The sequence below is a fragment of the Bison bison genome, unplaced genomic scaffold (genome assembly GCF_000754665.1).
Source record: "Bison bison bison isolate TAMUID 2011002044 unplaced genomic scaffold, Bison_UMD1.0 scf7180017864322, whole genome shotgun sequence".
NCBI lineage: Eukaryota > Metazoa > Chordata > Mammalia > Artiodactyla > Bovidae > Bison > Bison bison.
The window spans coordinates 2,371,596-2,389,095 of NW_011494894.1; the positions used below are offsets into that span (position 1 = coordinate 2,371,596).

General features: G+C 41.3%; 1 protein-coding gene across 9 annotated transcripts in view; it reads left to right on the forward strand.

The window, feature by feature from the left end:
- The window catches only part of PROX1 (prospero homeobox 1), a 60,368-nt gene that overhangs the window by 6,215 nt on the left and 36,653 nt on the right, over positions 1 to 17,500 (forward strand). For 8 of the 9 annotated variants that reach the window (XM_010853052.1, XM_010853055.1, XM_010853054.1 and 5 more), the window contains exons 2-3: positions 7,156 to 8,947; positions 15,820 to 15,927. In XM_010853052.1, the coding sequence (XP_010851354.1) occupies positions 7,223 to 8,947; positions 15,820 to 15,927 (1,833 nt within the window). In that variant the 5' untranslated portion in view covers positions 7,156 to 7,222. Of the gene's footprint in view, positions 1 to 6; positions 139 to 7,155; positions 8,948 to 15,819; positions 15,928 to 17,500 lie in introns of those variants that run through there. The other variant, XM_010853057.1, reaches the window with a different exon arrangement.

Here is a 17,500-nt window from a genome sequence, read left to right on the forward strand (position 1 = left end):
GTTCTTGCCCAGAGGATCTGCTCGCAGTCAACGCCGGCGGCCGGTTCGGTTGGGCTGCTTCCATCTGATCTTGGTTCGTCTGGGTGGTACCTACAATTTTGCCCCACTTCGGAGGACTGGAAAGGGAGGAATGGAGAGGTGAGCGTGATTGCTACTGGGAAGAAAAGTCCGGAGGAGGGGGGAGCGGCGCGGGGAGAGCGGCTATCCTGCCTGAACAGACAAGGAGAGGGGGCGACGAGGGCAAGCTGGGGTCGGGGGGAGACATTCCCCAAAGCCCCCGGTTTAGCAAGTTGTTGGTCCTTCGGGTGTGCCCGCCAGTTACTCCTCCGGCTAAAACTCAACATAGGTGGAGAGTGTGGATTGGAGGGGCCGGGGGTGGGGGGCGCGGGAGTGAAGTTAGACGGGGAGTAGTTTTGGAGGGAGACTCACAGGTCTCCCGCCACTTTTTCAGCTTTTTTTTTTTTTTTTTTTTCGGAAGTAGAGAGTCCTCTTGGCAGGCTGAGAAGAACTGGGAGGAGGGGTTGATCGACAGTCTTAAATAGCCCAAGGAGGCAGGTTGGAGTGTGAAAAGGCTGTTCTTGGCAATCCAGAACCCACTCCGCCTGGGGGAAGGCTGAGAACTCACCTGCTTGTTTTTATTTTTCCAAGAAGGTCTGGTTGTCTCCTTGAGCTTATGAAAACAGTGCAAGCACAGGGTGGCCTTCTCTCAAAGTCAAGGCTAGAAGTCTCTTCTCTTCCTCTCTCCCCACCCCACCCTCTCTCCCATCTATAACCTCCCTTACCAAAAGGGAAAAAAAAAAAAAATGTACTTTCCTAGACTACGTAGGCAGAGGTCTATTAGCCCGAGGGCTGTGCATGGGCAGGGCCTGACAGGTGTGTTGTGTCAAGAAAGACAGGTGCAAATTTCCTCTGTGTCTGTGTATGTCTGTACCGTTCCAGACCACGGTGCTGTGCTCCAGGGTTGTAGAGGTTTATGAATTTATGGTTGCCCTGGTTAATAGGATTGTCCGGGCTAATGGGAACTAGGCTGTTGTTATGTTTTGAGCCCTGCCATGTGAGTCCTTTGGTTGGGGGTGGGGGACAAGTTGGTATGTGTTTGTTTATTTTTCTTAAGGATGTTGGCAGGCTTCTAGGGAGGCTGTGTCTCAGGCTTCTGTCTGCCAGGCAGCTGAAATTACCCCCCACTTCAGGCAGCAGGTGGAGGGACATTGACTTTCTCTTTGCTTCCCTCTGGTTTACGCCTGTCTCCCAGGTCTGTGGGGGCGTTGCGGGGGAGTGATGAGAGCTTTCTTTTGTATGTATGTGTGTGTGTGTGTGTGTGTGTGTATGTGTGATTTGGACATCCATGGGTAGTATGTGTAACTGCCAAGAATACCAAAGTGAGTTTGAAAGTGTTACTGTTGTTAATGCTTATCTTTTTAGCGTGCTTTCTCCCTGCCCAGAAAGAATAGGTATGTGCATAAACTCTTTCAAGTCGTATGTTAAATACTCTCATAAAGTAGAATGAGCCTGTCATTGTACCAGACATGTGCCAGATGTCCTAGTTAGTATTTTGATGGAGAAGGAAAATCTCAAGTATGTGAGAGGTAACTGTGCTTTTCTATTTGATGCAAGATGCAGGCAGTTCGCTCTCTGAAGAGTTTCTTGCAAGAACTTCTGAGCATTTTCAAAATTAAATGGGCTGTGGGTGGTGATGAAGAAAAGGGGGAGTAATTTGGTTAACCTGTCCATGTGCTACACCGTGGACCTGTTTCTGCAATGGTAAAACTAAGGAAGGTAAGGACTGTGGCTTCGTGTGTGAAGGAGGCTATTGAGAATTCAGTGTAGGCACTATATCTGGATTCTCAACATCTGATCTTTTATTTATTTATTTATTTTCTTTCAACCAGGCTGCTTCTTGAGTTGCATAGAATTAGATTAGATGGCGAATGGTTTTTGCTGGTTGGTTTGGTTGCTTGGTGGATGATCATTGTTTCATGAAAATGAGAGAGTGTATGTCATTTATTCTTTCAACTTAAACATCCAAGTTCCTCCTAATACTTTTCTTGGATGCTTTTGCAGTTCTTTCATAATTAATATGTCATCTATGGATATGTTCATTTGCTTTATTTTTATTAAGTATTTTCTGTGCTGGGCACTTATTGATATTTTTATGTGTCCATTATCCAGAATTCTATTTAGTTTAATCACCACCTTGTGGGAAAAATGTCATGCATACGTAACATTCATCTTTGTTCTCACTTTATTCATTCCCTAACATCTTTCTTCTGTAAGTAGCACTTATAATCTTAAAACATAACCTAGCTGCCAGGCGTGCTCTTTATTAATTCAAAGTGAAATAGGCCTTTTTTCATGAATTTCTTATAGGTATTGTTTGCATTTACAACTGTTAAGATAAGGAATGGTAAGGTTCAAGATTAATAAAAGCTTATAAAATGTTAGTAATTTAATAATAGAAAGATGGATTGTGCCTGATACGTTATAATTGGATTCTAATTAAGTATCCGTATATATTGTAAAGGACATATACATAAGAAATTTCTAAAACCTATTGCCTGGTGTATTCTAAAGCTTCAAAGGACAGTTAGAGTATTTCAGTTGTCTTCAGAAAGAAAAAAAATTGTTTCTTCTTAAAGTTATTTCTCACTCCCTTTTGTTTACTAATCTGGTGAATTATTACTTTTTAAATAAGTAGAAATGAATATTTTAGGCATGTTCCAGAAAATTGCTGTTTTCATCTTGCAGGTGAAAAATATATGGAATTTTTGATAGAATGGAGGAATTTTAAATGAAATGGTTCTGATTTGAGAACTCTATGATAGGAAAATTTAGAATCTGTTATAAGCTTTGACAATTAATTTAAGTATTAACTAATATCAAGTGGATTATTCACAGTAAACACCAAAGGCTTTCTTAACCTTATAGCAGGAACTTCTCCAAGGAGAAAGTTGCTAATTAGCAGAAATGGACTCTTAAATACAGTGAAGGGGACGGCTTGGTAGGGGGCCTGGGGGGGCACGGCAGGGGGTGGGGGTGAGGAGTACCTAAATCAAGTCATCTGATTTTCCCCCTTGAATTACTGATTTCCAGATGGATTCACAGTGTTCTTTGTTGGTGTTATTCCACTTGAAATTTCATAAGAGACTTGACCCAAGTAGATCAGAGGCCCACTTAAAGGTGGTTTTCTAAAAGAAGTAAAAGCATAGGCTTGAGCAATTTCTTCAAATCATTTTATCAATCAAAACTGATGATCTATATAATCCAAGCAGGAAACCACTCCAATCATACCTTCTTCCCCATCTCATGAAAGATTTACCTGAACTATTTGAATAAAAACCATAGTGAACACATCTTTGTCCAGAATCTGGACTCCAGATAGAGGCGTAAAGGTTGCACCCCCTTCCAAATAACTTTTTCCCCCAAAACTTTAAACTTTTAATTTTGTATTGGGGTATAGCCTGTTAACAGTGTTTGGTAGGTTCAGGTGAACGCGAAGGGACTCATCCACCCATAAACTTAAAGCAGAGCACTTCACCACTTTCTACTTCACACTGCAGTGTTCCTTTGAAATCCTCCCCTGAAAATTCTTTTCTACTTACATTATCATCGGCTTCCTTAGGATTCTCCTTGTAAAGTTATCTGACATTCTTCAGATAATTCAGATTTTAATGAATGTTGTGGAGTCCTTAAAATCTGACTTGATTATACTTGGATGTTTGTTCTTTTCTTTGGGAAGAATCTGCTAATGTTAAGATACTCCTCATATAGAAATTATCAAAGCATTTGTGTAGTTAGATGCCAAGTGGTACAACCCAATATTTAATAATAAAATATTCTATGTAGATTTTCATATTAATTAAAGGAATAGAATATGTGTATCAATCGATAATACATTTGGGTTCAAATTCTGTATCAGTATTTTTCTACATACTTGCTGATATTGATGTTCACCAGTGCTGATCAGAAGGTTTCCCATTGCCAGGTTAAACTCAAGATTAAAATTAAATATAATAAAAATCAATAATAATTGTAGTTGAAACATATGGCTTAATACATATATTAATAAATAAGGGAATTTTTAAAAATCTTTAATGGGCAGGTTGATATCACTGATAAATTCATTCCATAGCATTCTCTAAATTCTGAACTGGGAAGTCATGGAAGCACTTTTGAAAGCATTTTCAGGTGATTTAACTTATAGTCATTTAACAATGCATTTTCTTGTGTGGTAAAATATTCATATATACTATTTATGAAACATGATGCTGATAAAGTACTATAGTCACTAGTTATTTTATTTAATCTCGCCTATAGCCTCCATGGGTTATAATTCCAATGTGTATGACTCCTATACCTTCATTTTTGAATTCAGCTCAAAGCTATATGGAGAGAGTTATTTATTCACGCCTATTAATATAATGCCTTGTTTTGCTGGATTATATCATTTTTCCTAGTTTTCCCATTTGTTTTGTCCTGATTGTTATGTCTCAGCTGTACATTTTACAATAAGACCTAAAAGACCCTTAGCCCCAAACAGAAACAAATTATTATATGATCTAAGAATGCTGACCAGTTGAAAGAGAATTGCAAAAACCAGTTTCGTTTGGGGAATTTTAAAGAAGTTACAGGATATTTTCTTCTTATAACACCCAACGATCATGTTTAATTAACACGCATTCGCCACTGAAGATGAGCGTATCATTTCTTTCCACCTTAGAAAGAGCACAGCCCTCCTCTTGGCTCAGGCATGAGGTGGGGATGCAGCTGTTGATACCTAGGCTAGAGGAGAGGAAGTGCAGTTGACGCAGAGGTAGGGGCAGCTGGGAAAGGAAGGATGGCTGTGGGTGACCTTGTGTTCATCTCTTAGACCAGCATGTTGTTTCTGAGCCTCTCTTGCAGAGATGCTCTTCCTATAACAAGGATGGGTAGGAGGAAAATCCAGATAGGATGTTAGGAGGAACAAGGGAAGAAAATACTGCAGAAAGTTTATTCGACATTTTGATTGGAGACCTGTGTGCTTTTCAGGTGCTATTAAGGGGGAAATGATTTACACACAAAAAGACAAGAGGTAAAATTTTTAAAGACGGGCAATGAACTCTCTTTTTGAAAAGCTGATATATACACACAGAGTCCTCCTTGCAAAAAATGTCCCCCTCAATATGCGAGTCTTTCTGAGCTTTAAAATAATTCATCTTTTTTCTTGTTTGTCTCAGTTTCCCCCCCTTTTGCTCTCACTTGACAGCTGTACCTGATTTATCAGATCTAACATGTTAGTGAAATATTTGCCATTGGATTCTTGTATTCCGGAAGCCAATTTCATTTATTAATGTGTGAGGGGTCACAATCATCTTGAATTCAATTTTGAACTCTAATGCTGAAGTTATCAAGATCTGATTCCATTCCAAGTTTAGGAAATTTCATCCTGAGGCACACAAAAACTATTTTACCCTCAAGCATCCAAAAAACATATAAAGAAGCATCGTATTGCTTTCTTGACACTCTGAACCAGGTTTTATTTAAAGGTTGCATCTTCATAGGAAAACTGGGAACAAGGGTTGCAGGATGACATCTTTGTCACTTAAAAAAAAAATACACACTGCCATCTAAGCATTGAGCTTTTTCTTGATTTTTACAGGTTATTTCATGCTGAAATTATGCCTATTTGCATGGATAGTCATTCTTTAAAACTAGCCACAGATGCAGTCCTAGGGAGCACGTAGATGTTTTTACAGGTGAACCGAAAGAGATGGGAGCTCTTCCAAACACTCTGCACGCTGCCTTTGGCAATAGACCCTGTTATTGTGAAGATGTGCTCTGTTAAGCAAACGTGAAGTTTAATATTAGATAAATCTCGTGTGAAAAAAATTTTTTTTTCGTTTTCTTCTTAAAACATCCATTGTAAGCAAGGAGATGTGACATCTTAACGTTTAGACAGAATTGGGGGTTAGCCATCACTGGTTAACACCACAAAATATGTCAAGTGCCTTTTATAAAATGCAAGGAAGGATATTCTTTTTTTATATTGTGTTCCCAAGAAACAATGGAAGTTCATATGCAGAGACAGTATTTCCCTTTCTCACATAGTTAATTGATGTTATCTTCTTTCTCCTTTATGTATCTCCTTTCAGTCTTTTTTTTTTCTGTGTCTTTTTTTTCAATGTTTTAATTTGGCATAAGAAATAAGATTCACAAGTGGTGTATGTTAAAGAGTTTCTTCAGGCATTTGAAGTATTATTTTGGAAGATGATAGGAAAAAAAAAAAACTAGTACTGATGATGTATTTATCCTTGCCTAACTCAATTTATTGTTCCACATATGGATTTCTAAAATGTGATAATGTCCTTCTTTTGCACTGAGTCCAACTTTAAAATTTAAGTCATCAAAAAGACAAGATGAAAATTTATAAATATTCTCATACTTAAATTAAAATCCAGCAACAGACACCATCTTCAGATGTGATTTTTAGTATTAAAAAAAGCGCATATCTGTGCTAAATAAGCAGACTTGTAAAATGAGTATTTGTGCATTTATTTCCATGTTAAATTGACCATTTGTGTTGGAAAGATGCTGATGGGAGTGTTCTCTTCCCCATTTCACATATGACAAAAATATTTTAAAATTCAGTAATAAAGGATGTATGTGAAATATTTGCATTTTTTAGACTCATTTCCCCTTAATAGCATTAAAGCCACAATAATTCTATTGCAGAAATGGAATTTTTCATTCAGATTTCATGCATCCTCAAAATTTAACCTTATTTCTTAAGTATGGACCACTTTTATCTGCTTTTGTAATATGAATCTCAGTGCCCAAAATTTAATCAATTGGTTGTCAGAGGCTGTGTTCTTATAATCTACTGTTTCTTCTGAAGATAAACAGTATCATTTTAGGCATTTGTGAAAGAGAATCATATTACTGGTGCTTAAGCAGTTTTTGCTTTTTTTTTTTTTTTTAATCTTAATCCATCTTAAACCAGTGGAGCAGAAATATTTAAAAATGTTTCATTTCAAGCAGAGTGCATAATAAATTGCAATAATTGTAATGTGCCATAAATCCCAGAGCCTATGCATTTTGCATTTGATTCAGGATTGAGGTCAGGAAATTTGGAGAAATTTAAAGAAAATGATTCATCAGTCCTTTTGTTCTGTTGGCCAGGGTCCCGGGATTCTTGAGCTGTGCCCAGCTGACGAGCTTTTGAAGATGGCACAATAACTGTCCAGTGATGCCTGACCATGACAGCACAGCCCTCTTAAGCCGGCAAACCAAGAGGAGAAGAGTTGACATTGGAGTGAAAAGGACGGTAGGGACAGCATCTGCATTTTTCGCTAAGGCAAGAGCCACGTTTTTTAGTGCCATGAATCCCCAAGGTTCCGAGCAGGATGTTGAGTATTCAGTGGTGCAGCATGCAGATGGGGAGAAGTCAAACGTACTCCGCAAGCTGCTGAAGAGGGCGAACTCGTATGAAGATGCCATGATGCCTTTTCCAGGAGCAACTATAATTTCCCAGCTGTTGAAAAATAACATGAACAAAAATGGTGGCACGGAGCCCAGTTTCCAAGCCAGCGGTCTCTCTAGTACAGGCTCCGAAGTACATCAGGAGGATATATGCAGCAACTCTTCAAGAGACAGCCCCCCAGAGTGTCTTTCCCCTTTTGGCAGGCCTACTATGAGCCAGTTTGATATGGATCGCTTATGTGACGAGCACCTGAGAGCAAAGCGCGCCCGGGTTGAGAATATAATCCGGGGTATGAGCCATTCCCCCAGTGTGGCATTACGGGGCAATGAAAATGAAAGAGAGATGGCCCCGCAGTCTGTGAGTCCCCGAGAAAGTTACCGAGAAAACAAACGCAAGCAGAAGCTGCCCCAGCAGCAGCAGCAGAGTTTCCAGCAGCTGGTTTCAGCCCGCAAAGAACAGAAGCGAGAGGAGCGCCGACAGCTGAAGCAGCAGCTGGAGGACATGCAGAAACAGCTGCGCCAGCTGCAGGAAAAGTTCTACCAAATCTATGACAGCACCGATTCTGAAAATGATGAAGATGGTAACCTGTCTGAAGACAGCATGCGCTCCGAGATCCTGGAGGCCAGGGCCCAGGACTCGGTGGGGAGGTCAGACAATGAGATGTGCGAGCTGGACCCGGGGCAGTTCATCGACCGAGCCCGGGCCCTGATCCGGGAGCAGGAAATGGCCGAAAACAAGCCCAAGCGAGAAGGCAGCCACAAAGAACGAGACCCCGGGCCCAACTCCCTGCAGCCTGAAGGCAAACACTTGGCCGAGACCTTGAAACAGGAACTGAACACTGCCATGTCGCAGGTGGTGGACACGGTGGTCAAAGTCTTCTCGGCCAAACCCTCCCGCCAAGTTCCTCAGGTCTTCCCACCGCTGCAGATCCCCCAGGCCAGGTTTGCAGTCAACGGGGAGAACCACAACTTCCACACCGCCAACCAGCGCCTGCAGTGCTTTGGCGATGTCATCATTCCGAATCCCCTGGACACCTTTGGCAACGTGCAGATGCCGGGTTCCACAGACCAGACGGAAGCCCTGCCCCTGGTGGTCCGCAAAAACTCCTCGGACCAGTCTGCCTCCGGCCCCCCCGCCGGCGGCCACCACCAGCCCCTGCACCAGTCGCCCCTGTCGGCCACCGCGGGCTTCACCACGTCCACCTTCCGCCACCCCTTCCCCCTCCCCTTGATGGCCTACCCGTTTCAGAGTCCAATAGGTGCTCCCACCGGCTCCTTCTCGGGGAAAGACCGAGCCTCTCCTGAATCCTTAGACTTAACTAGGGAGACCACGAGTCTGAGGACCAAGATGTCGTCCCACCACCTGAGCCACCACCCCTGTTCACCAGCACACCCACCCAGCACCGCGGAAGGGCTCTCCTTGTCTCTCATCAAATCCGAGTGTGGCGATCTTCAAGACATGTCTGAGATCTCACCGTATTCGGGAAGTGCAATATCCTTTCATTTGCACCCCACCCCCACCCCAGCCCAAGGAGAAAACAAACCGAAAGCCAAAAGTCTTCCCCCAAGGTCAGGTTTACCCAGGTTTTAGAGTCATGTAGATTCCTGTCTTCTCCAGTCTGCCCTCTTGTTCGGAGGCATAGGCTTTTATCAACACGTGCGTGGGGCTTCTGGTTGCACAAAAGCTTTACAGGAAACCAACATCCCTGCAACTTTCACAAGTTGTTGATTGCTCCCAAGCGCTCCTATTTCATCTGTGCTTTTGCAGCAGTGTTTTTTTTTTCTGCTGTTTCTTCCCGTATTATCTTCTTATTCTTTTTCTCCCTCAAGAGTATTTTTAGAGGATGGGGGAGGGAGGAAATCTCAGTGTAATATTGCACTCATCAGATTTTAACACAGTAAGACTCATACTGGAGTAAAGTCAGTTTCGAGATCCCCAAGATTCCGTAAGAAGAATTCTCCCTTTAGCCATCTAGAAGGCTCCTGGTCTGTTTAAAGAAGGCCTGATTAAATCTTAGGAGGAACAGTTTGCTGGTGGGAGGCTGCAGTGGGAGAGGATGGATGTGGATGGGGAGTTAGATGCTCTCCTTATTCTTTAAGGGGGATTTTTTTTTTTAAGGAAATATACAGGTACTAATTTATTCAGACGACATCCGTCTCTCTCGTTCACCCAAGGTCTGTTCTTCGGGTCTGGTGCAGCTGCCTCTATGCATGATTAACCTCTGTTCAGCCATACACAGAAATCTTTTGTCCTAACATACACAAAGCAAATTATTTTGGAAAGCAAGAGAGCACAATTAAATATAAAACTCAGCTGTATTCAACTTTAAAAATGCCTCTTTTTAGGTCTCTTTTATATTTTGAACCTGACTTTTGAAATGCCAGTTACATTTTTTCATTAGACCTGTCCTGAACTCTAGTTATTTTTAACTCATGTTTTTTTGTTTTCTCTATAAATTGGTCCTTTCAGTAAATTTTTAAAAAATCGTGTGGTTGTTGATGTTTTGGGGGTGTAGAATAGTAGCATTTGGGGGCAAGTAGAGGCCTGTTTCTTTTATAAGAAATTGTCAGATGGATATAAAATTTAGCTATTAAGTTGGCTGTTGCAAACGTGAGGGTTTTGAGCAATCGTCTTGATGACTAGAGATTGGCATTTTCATATCTAAACCCACTCCAGAGGCTGCCATGTAAGGGCAAAGTCCCAGCTGTGGTAGAAATGTGTTTTCCTTGATATGAAAGTCATCTTTCCAGCCTATTCAAGATAGCAGCGAAGATTTCTGATAAGGTGAATGTGCGATACACATATGAGACCCACTTGGGCAGTTAAGCACAGAGTCTCTTTTTGTAGAGAGGAAGAAGAGGATAATGTCTGGAGGGAAAGATGTGAGGACTTAAGACGTAAACAGATGAGTCTTGGTTTGGTTGCTGATTTACAAATCTTAACTTTCAGAGATCTGAGGTTGAATCCACCAGTACTGAATCAAAGCTGTGCCAGGCACCATGTCATACACCTCATAAGCAGGCAACAAACATTGGTCAAATTGGAATATAGCTGTTGGTGATGAGAAAGGCAACAAACAAAGGCACAGGCATGAATTTTTTTTTTTTTTTTTTTACACCTTGCAGGAGAGCTTCTTCTGGGGCTCATACCAGGCTCATGTCCAGGGCCAGACCCCATTGCTCCTCGGAGATCTCTTACTTCATTTTGAAGCCAGTTGTAGTGATGGTGGGTTCTCTCTCTCCTCACTGTCTCTGTCTCACACACGCACACACACACACACACACACACACACACACACAGGAAAGGGACATGCCCATTTGGATGACTATTGAAGCCAGGTTTCAGTCCTATAAGGCCATACTTAACTCTAAAACTCAAGATGCTGGTTTCTGGTTGTTGTTTTTAAATAAGTTGAATCTTCTAAGAAAACCATCTTTGGATTGCTGAAAGTGTTGCTTTTGCTCCTGTCTTACCCTCTCTAAATCCCCTGAGGAATTCTGAGGATTTGAATAGGAAGAACTTCCTTTTCTTTCTATACATATCAAAGGCTTTAAAGAGAATTTAGTTGCTGCTTCTTCAAAGGAATGAATAACTTCTTTCTCTTATGGTAGAAGATTCTGCTCAACAGGGATGGTTTGGAAACACCTGTGTTCCTATGAAATACTAGTTGCTTACACCTGGAGTTATTTCTTGTGTGTCGCTAAATAGTTTTGGCGTCTTCCTGCAATTAATGATTACATTTCCTTCCTGCTGTCCTTCCAGCTTCTGTTTCTTTCTCTTTTCCCCTCCACAACCTCGCCCTGTTAACCATTTATCTCTTTGCTATATTGTTTCTCAGGAAAAAGATAGGTGAGTACCATTTTCTGGAGTCTACACAGTTCTGAAGGCAGTGAGAACAGGAGTGTTTGTTGGGAGACTGGATGTCCTTTTCTCTCGTCTCTGACCTTGTGTGGCAATGAGTTCTTCCCTTGACTTTCTTGATGATGATGCCTAGGCAAAATTCTCAAGCTTTTAGTTCAAAGAAATCTCTAGGAATCACAGCAAGTGAGTGGACTTCAATTTAGGTAGACAAGGCCATATCTGAACCTGTTATGCAGTTATTCTTTGAAAAGCTCAATCGAAATGAGGAGAAATGGGATGAAATGGTATCTTCATGATTTCCATTATTGCTTTTCTCTTTAGTTCATGGCTTTCCAAACTGTAACAGATAATTGAATACTTAGGGAACGATTCTTTCCCACCCCAAAGGCATCATCTGTTTCTTTGAACAAAGGAGCCAAGATAAGAACTATCAAGGACACCAGCTTATCAGATAAATCCATTCCAAGTCCCGCACATAAAGCGTTTATGTTCTATATCATGGAATGCACTACCTTGGTATCTTTTCTGATAGAAGGGCAATAGTGAATGTGTGCATGGTAAACTGAATGTCAGTGCACCTGCCCCAAAAGCTCATGTCTTGGATATAAAAATTTGTTCAGTGTCTTTGCAAATGAATCTATTTAATCAAATATTAAGTTTTATTCAAATTCCAAAGGAAACAGCCAGCCAATTGTTTTTCCTCCTGATGTTCCTTGTCATGCATCCTCTTTGCATCTCAAGAAAAATAGCCTTGTTCGGGCCTCAAACATTTGCATGCAGCCAAGTAAAGCACAAGAGCCATGTTCCAGGCGCGGTTAAGACATGCAGGTGAAGAAACTGAGCCTCTGCACCCCAGCAGCCAGCTTTCCCTGGTGGGCTTTTAGGGGGAATGTTAAAAAATACTTGAGGTTCAAAAAGAAAAATGGCTTGATGATTTGAAGCTAAAAATCCACCCAGAACACCTGAATTCAAAGTGAATTTCTAAAATATGAATGAATCCATAGAAGTTGATTTTTTACTATTTTGGAAGTCATGTGGGGCCACAGGAGTTAGTTATGTTAGGTGTATTATCTGTAGGGAAACATGACTATTAAAGACTGGAACACCCTGGGTTCCTCTCTTCTCCCTCCCTCTGATTATGAAGTAAGTACATTAAAAAAAAAATTCCATAAACTACACATCCCATTGATTATGTTAAACTTCTGGTGGAGCCACAACTGGCTCTGTCTCTTTATGACATGTGAGAATTTAGATCTTTTCTGCCCATTTAAGGTGTCTAAGGGGAAAAGTCTCTTAGAAACATAGCAAATCAGAGCTTAAGGAGAAAGCTAAAATCCTCCAGATTTTAAAAACGTTTGAGAATTAGTACTCCCGGTCTATTTGGTTGGCCCTGCAGCACGTAAAATCTCTAGGCACGATTCAGGATTCAGTTGGGGAAAGAAAGAATTTTCTTCCTGCAGGCTTCACAACCTCTTATCCTCCCATTTGCCTTTTTGCTGCCTCCACTGCTCCTCCTGCGGCTGTTGTTTAGGTGAGGTTGTACCCTGCTTGGTAAACAGACAACACTTACATTCTCAGGTTGTTTGAACACCGTTTTAGGTTCAGCTGCAGTCCCCTACTTCTCTGATCTTTTATATTCCCCAGCAGATGTCTTTCATTAATTTATGGATTTATCATCTTTTCTTCTTTTTTTTTCTTTTTCTTTTCTTTTCCTTTTTTTTTTTTTTTACACCTGGCAGCTGTCTCAAGTTTCAGCAGTTATTGTCTATTTTGCATTATACATAGAATTGAATGTCATCTGTCTTCACAAAGCTATGGCTAAGAGAATTGAGGCAAAGCCACATGAGCTGCCGGGACAGATCTTGTTTGCGCTCCATCCCCCCTCACCCCGCCCCCCCTTTACCTCCTTAATATTTATTTGTGCTCATTTTCTTTCCTGGCCTTGAATGGAGCTTAGCTCGTGTTCAGTACAGCTGTATGTTTACTGAATCTATTCCATCATGAGTCATTGTGCGTGTGTAAGTATCCTGGAAACAGCTAGTGCTTTCTTGGAAGAACAGTTGCTTTTCAGCACAAGCACTTAAAAGGGAAATTAACCAATTGGTCAGTTCAGATTTATTTTGAGGAGGAAAAGAAAGGATTATCTAACTGTTGGCTTTTAAATCTTTCATTAGCTATTTTTAATAGTTTATTAGAAACATATATTTTACGGGAATTTTATCTTCATTACATGATGAGCAAGATATAAAGATGCATTCTGTGTTCTGTTGCCACTGATCAATTCCAAGTATTTCCAACAGGAAGCATTTTAAAGCAAAAAAAAAAAAAATGGACTTGAGAAATTCAAATTAGGATGATTTTGTCATGAAATAAAAAGCCTCTAAATCCCAATCAAAAGAAGATGGATACTTTGCTCTTTTGTTTTGTTTTTTTTTTTTTAATAAAAATGATGAAAACATCTTAGCATAATTTAAAGACATTGAAAGCTCCAGGAAGTTTTGGTGGCTCAAGAAATCTCTGAAAGCCACAGCAAAGCAGTTTGATTTGTATGAGACCAAATTTGAAAAGATCTGGGACTTTTCCCCGCTAATAATTAAATGTACCAAGTTGTTTGAATGTAGCCGGTCTGAAAGAACAGATTAGAACCCAGATCTGAGCATGTTTGTTGAAGTTTGGACTTGCCTAAAACTCTTATCACGAGGCAATAGGAGACAGCTTGCAACTATTATTTCACTTATCCATTTGGACAGATGGTCCTGAAGTGTGCCGGGCTCCTTTAGTCCCCTCTCTCGGTCTAATGGAGGTTACTGGAGGGCCTTTCAGCTCTTTCCTTGGCACAAGAAGTATGTCAGTCATAAATTATCGTCTTTGTAATCATTAAGGATCTCAAACAAAAACACAAGTTCAGTTAAGCTGCTTTGGCTTACAGATCTCACATCAAAATTTCTTTCTTCAGTGTTTAGTGTTTATTTTCAGTGGAAACAAAAGGCATTAACTTTTCAATTCGCAGACCAAGGTGATCTTTTTCAAATTGCATGATACTAAGGGGAATGCTAATTGATCAAATTCTCGGCATTATATTTGGTTAAGCCCCCTGTTATACGTAGACAAGAGCTTATCAATATTAATTCGATTACGCTTCTCTAGGAACTTCCAGGTTTCCCTCTCTGTTCCTGAGGTTGGTCACGCTGCACTTGATGGAGGTCATTTAGAAACCTTTACCTTTCTTAAATATCTGTGTTTATTTGTCCTTGCTTCCTGTGGTGTGAAATGGTTGTGGAGTGTGTTAGCCAAGCATGTGTGTGCTTGTGCGTGTGTGCATACAACCACACGTGCACATTTTCTTTTCTTCTTTTTCCCTATTTATTTATTTTTTTTTCCCAGACTCTTTTAAGAGAAAATCCTTAGAGAAGCTTCTAGGAAGGACCCTTAATTGACCTTGTGGGGGACCACATTGATTTTCTCCACGTGCGTCTTCATTTCTGATAAATTATAAAGCCATTAATTTGCTGAGGAAATGGCAGGGCCAGGCTGCGGCACAGATGTGACCAGAGCCATCCCCGCTCCGAGCGTGCTGAGGAGTGCCAAGAATCTGGGGGAGAATCAGGAAGCCGGGATTGTTATGGTTAGCCTCACATTCTCTTGGGAACTGTTTTAGTTGCTGCTGTTTACAGATCTAAAAGGTAATGATGTTTCCAGATAAATAGGCCTTCTTATTTTGGGTAAGTGGCCATTTATTGATCTGCTAACCCACATTTATTGATTTGTTAGCCCCAACCACTGTGCCACTCTCCAAGGAGTTAACTATAAATCCAGGAGAGGCAAATTGTATCTGGTTTTGGATCCTCGCTTTAACAAAAGCGACACCCCCTCCCTGTTCTCTCAGTGCCCAAACTACCCCTCCCAAGTTTTAGCTATTATTGAAAAGGAAACAATTAACAAGATATAATAATAAGATAGGAAGAAAGTGAGTCAAGATGCTCCCTTATATTAGCACTAAAAGGTAAAATGTGAAGCTTGCCTAACAGTGATCAAAATAATGCATTTTGTATTTTCACTTACGTTAGTATAATAATTGGATGTCAACTGCAGAGAGCAAAGAGAAGAACAAACAGAACTGTAATGCAAAGAAGAAAAAAACTCTCATGATAAGAGTTGTGCAATACCTGTTGGGCGCATTTGTCTCCTTAGCAACAAGTGAACATATAGATAGCCTAAGGACCTCAAACGGGGAATAAATGTTTTGCCATCCTCACCAGGAAGTCACCAAGATCCCACAACTAAATCGTGCATCCTCACCATTATGTTTGGCAATTTCTGACCAGCAATGGTCATTCTGAGCCAGCAACAGCAAGTTAGTGATGGATTCCATGGCCAGAGTCGTTTATCTTCCAGAATTCCCATGGCTACTGGTTGGGCCTCCAGACTCCTGGCACGGGGGAGGGAGGGATGGTAGGTACTTGTGTTTCAAGAAATTATCTCCTTAACCAACTGCATCCTACATGCAGGAAGGATTGTCACCCAATCACTTGAAAAAAGCAAAGCTCATGTTCTTTTATACCCGTTATCCCAGCTCCAACATGCTGAAGACCTACTTCTCTGATGTAAAGGTAAGGATGTTTTTCAGTGTTAATGTTTTCAATTTCTGTGCACGAGGTAGTCATTTGAACACTTGGAAGTTAATGGGGATGAGTGTGGGGCGGTTTGGTGAATACACCTGTGTTGTAATTGATTTAATGCACTTGTCCCTCGGTCCAAAGCTGTGCCAAGCACGGAGGCTCCTTGTGTACTAAGACCAAAGGACTGAGCGCACAGATTTTCCTTCTAGTCCCGGAAACTTCTCCTCTGTCTTTTTGTGTCTGAGTAACTCCTTGGAAGAAATTTCAGCTGGTCCTGGAGGGATGCGCTTTAGAGAATTTTTTTCCTTCCCCTTGGCCACAGTGAACTGTTTCTGTTTTTGTTTCTGGTAGTTTCCCCATATTTGTGCTTCGGAAAGCAAACTCTAGCACCTCTTTCTCCCCCCTGTCGAAAGGAGCGTACATTGAAATTCTCTCTGCAGTAGCTGCTTAAAAACAAAAGTGATGATTGTCTCTTATTTACAACTTAATTTGTTGTTGATGTAGAGTACACTGAGCATAAGGAGAATGAATAAAGTGACAGATTCAGGACACATTATTCAAATGAGGATATGAAAGCTGTCGGCCTACAGCTGCAGCCTCCTTCATTCTACAGAATATGGGGACCTCCTGGTTCTGTGTGTGTGCGTGTGTGTGTGTGCACGCACCCGCGTCTGTGTCTGTGTGGGGGTTTTAAGTAATTGTTTGCAACAACTTGATGTTGTGTTAATCATCTGTAACTTTTTAAAACAGAGATTGGGTTTTGATGATGGTAATGACACGCATGGTATCATTATCCAAGGAACTCGATAAACATTACATTAGCTGAGATTAGTTTATTAGGGCTGGGTACTCTTCCCCCCGACCCTCCCCTGCCCACCCGCCGTGTGTAAAGTTCTTATCTCTGCCATGGAGAAGCCATGATCTGCCAAAACGTACTGCCTTCTCCAATGCTCCCCTCTCTCTGCGGTGGGTTTTGTACCCGATGCCTGAGTTGCATCACTGGCCCCCTTTTGCAGGCTGACCCATTGCAGACTCTGCTTCACCCATGTTTTACTTGGCCTTGAAAGAAAAGTTCTGTTTTCCGTCCTGTTTGCTTTTGAATTGTGTAGCAACTTCAGCCTTTTATCTCTCTCCTTCCCTGGCCGAGCTCCTTAAGTGGAAGGCATGTTTCCTCCTCATTCTGTGCCAGCAAACTGGGCAGCATGGGAAGGCAGAAACAGGCAGGATCTTGAACCACTGGTTAAGCATCTTTAGGCAAAGAAAGGTCGAGGGCCACAGTGGACTGGGATGGGGTTTGGACCTTGGTGGGGCACCATCAGAAGCTGACAGATTGAAGGGCTTTTGCCAATTGGCTGAGGAGCAACCAGTTTCTAGAGCCTAGTTCTTCCAGGAATCCTCCCAATACTTTAGTTCTAGGAGGGGAACATGGAGCACAGGGAGAAAATTGTTACTGTGTACATGTGTATATGTGTGTGTGTGTGTGTGTAGGTGTCCATGTTCCCTCCATCACTCCTCTTGGTACAGTGATCTGCAGTGTTGTGATATAATAAAACAGTGCTTTATG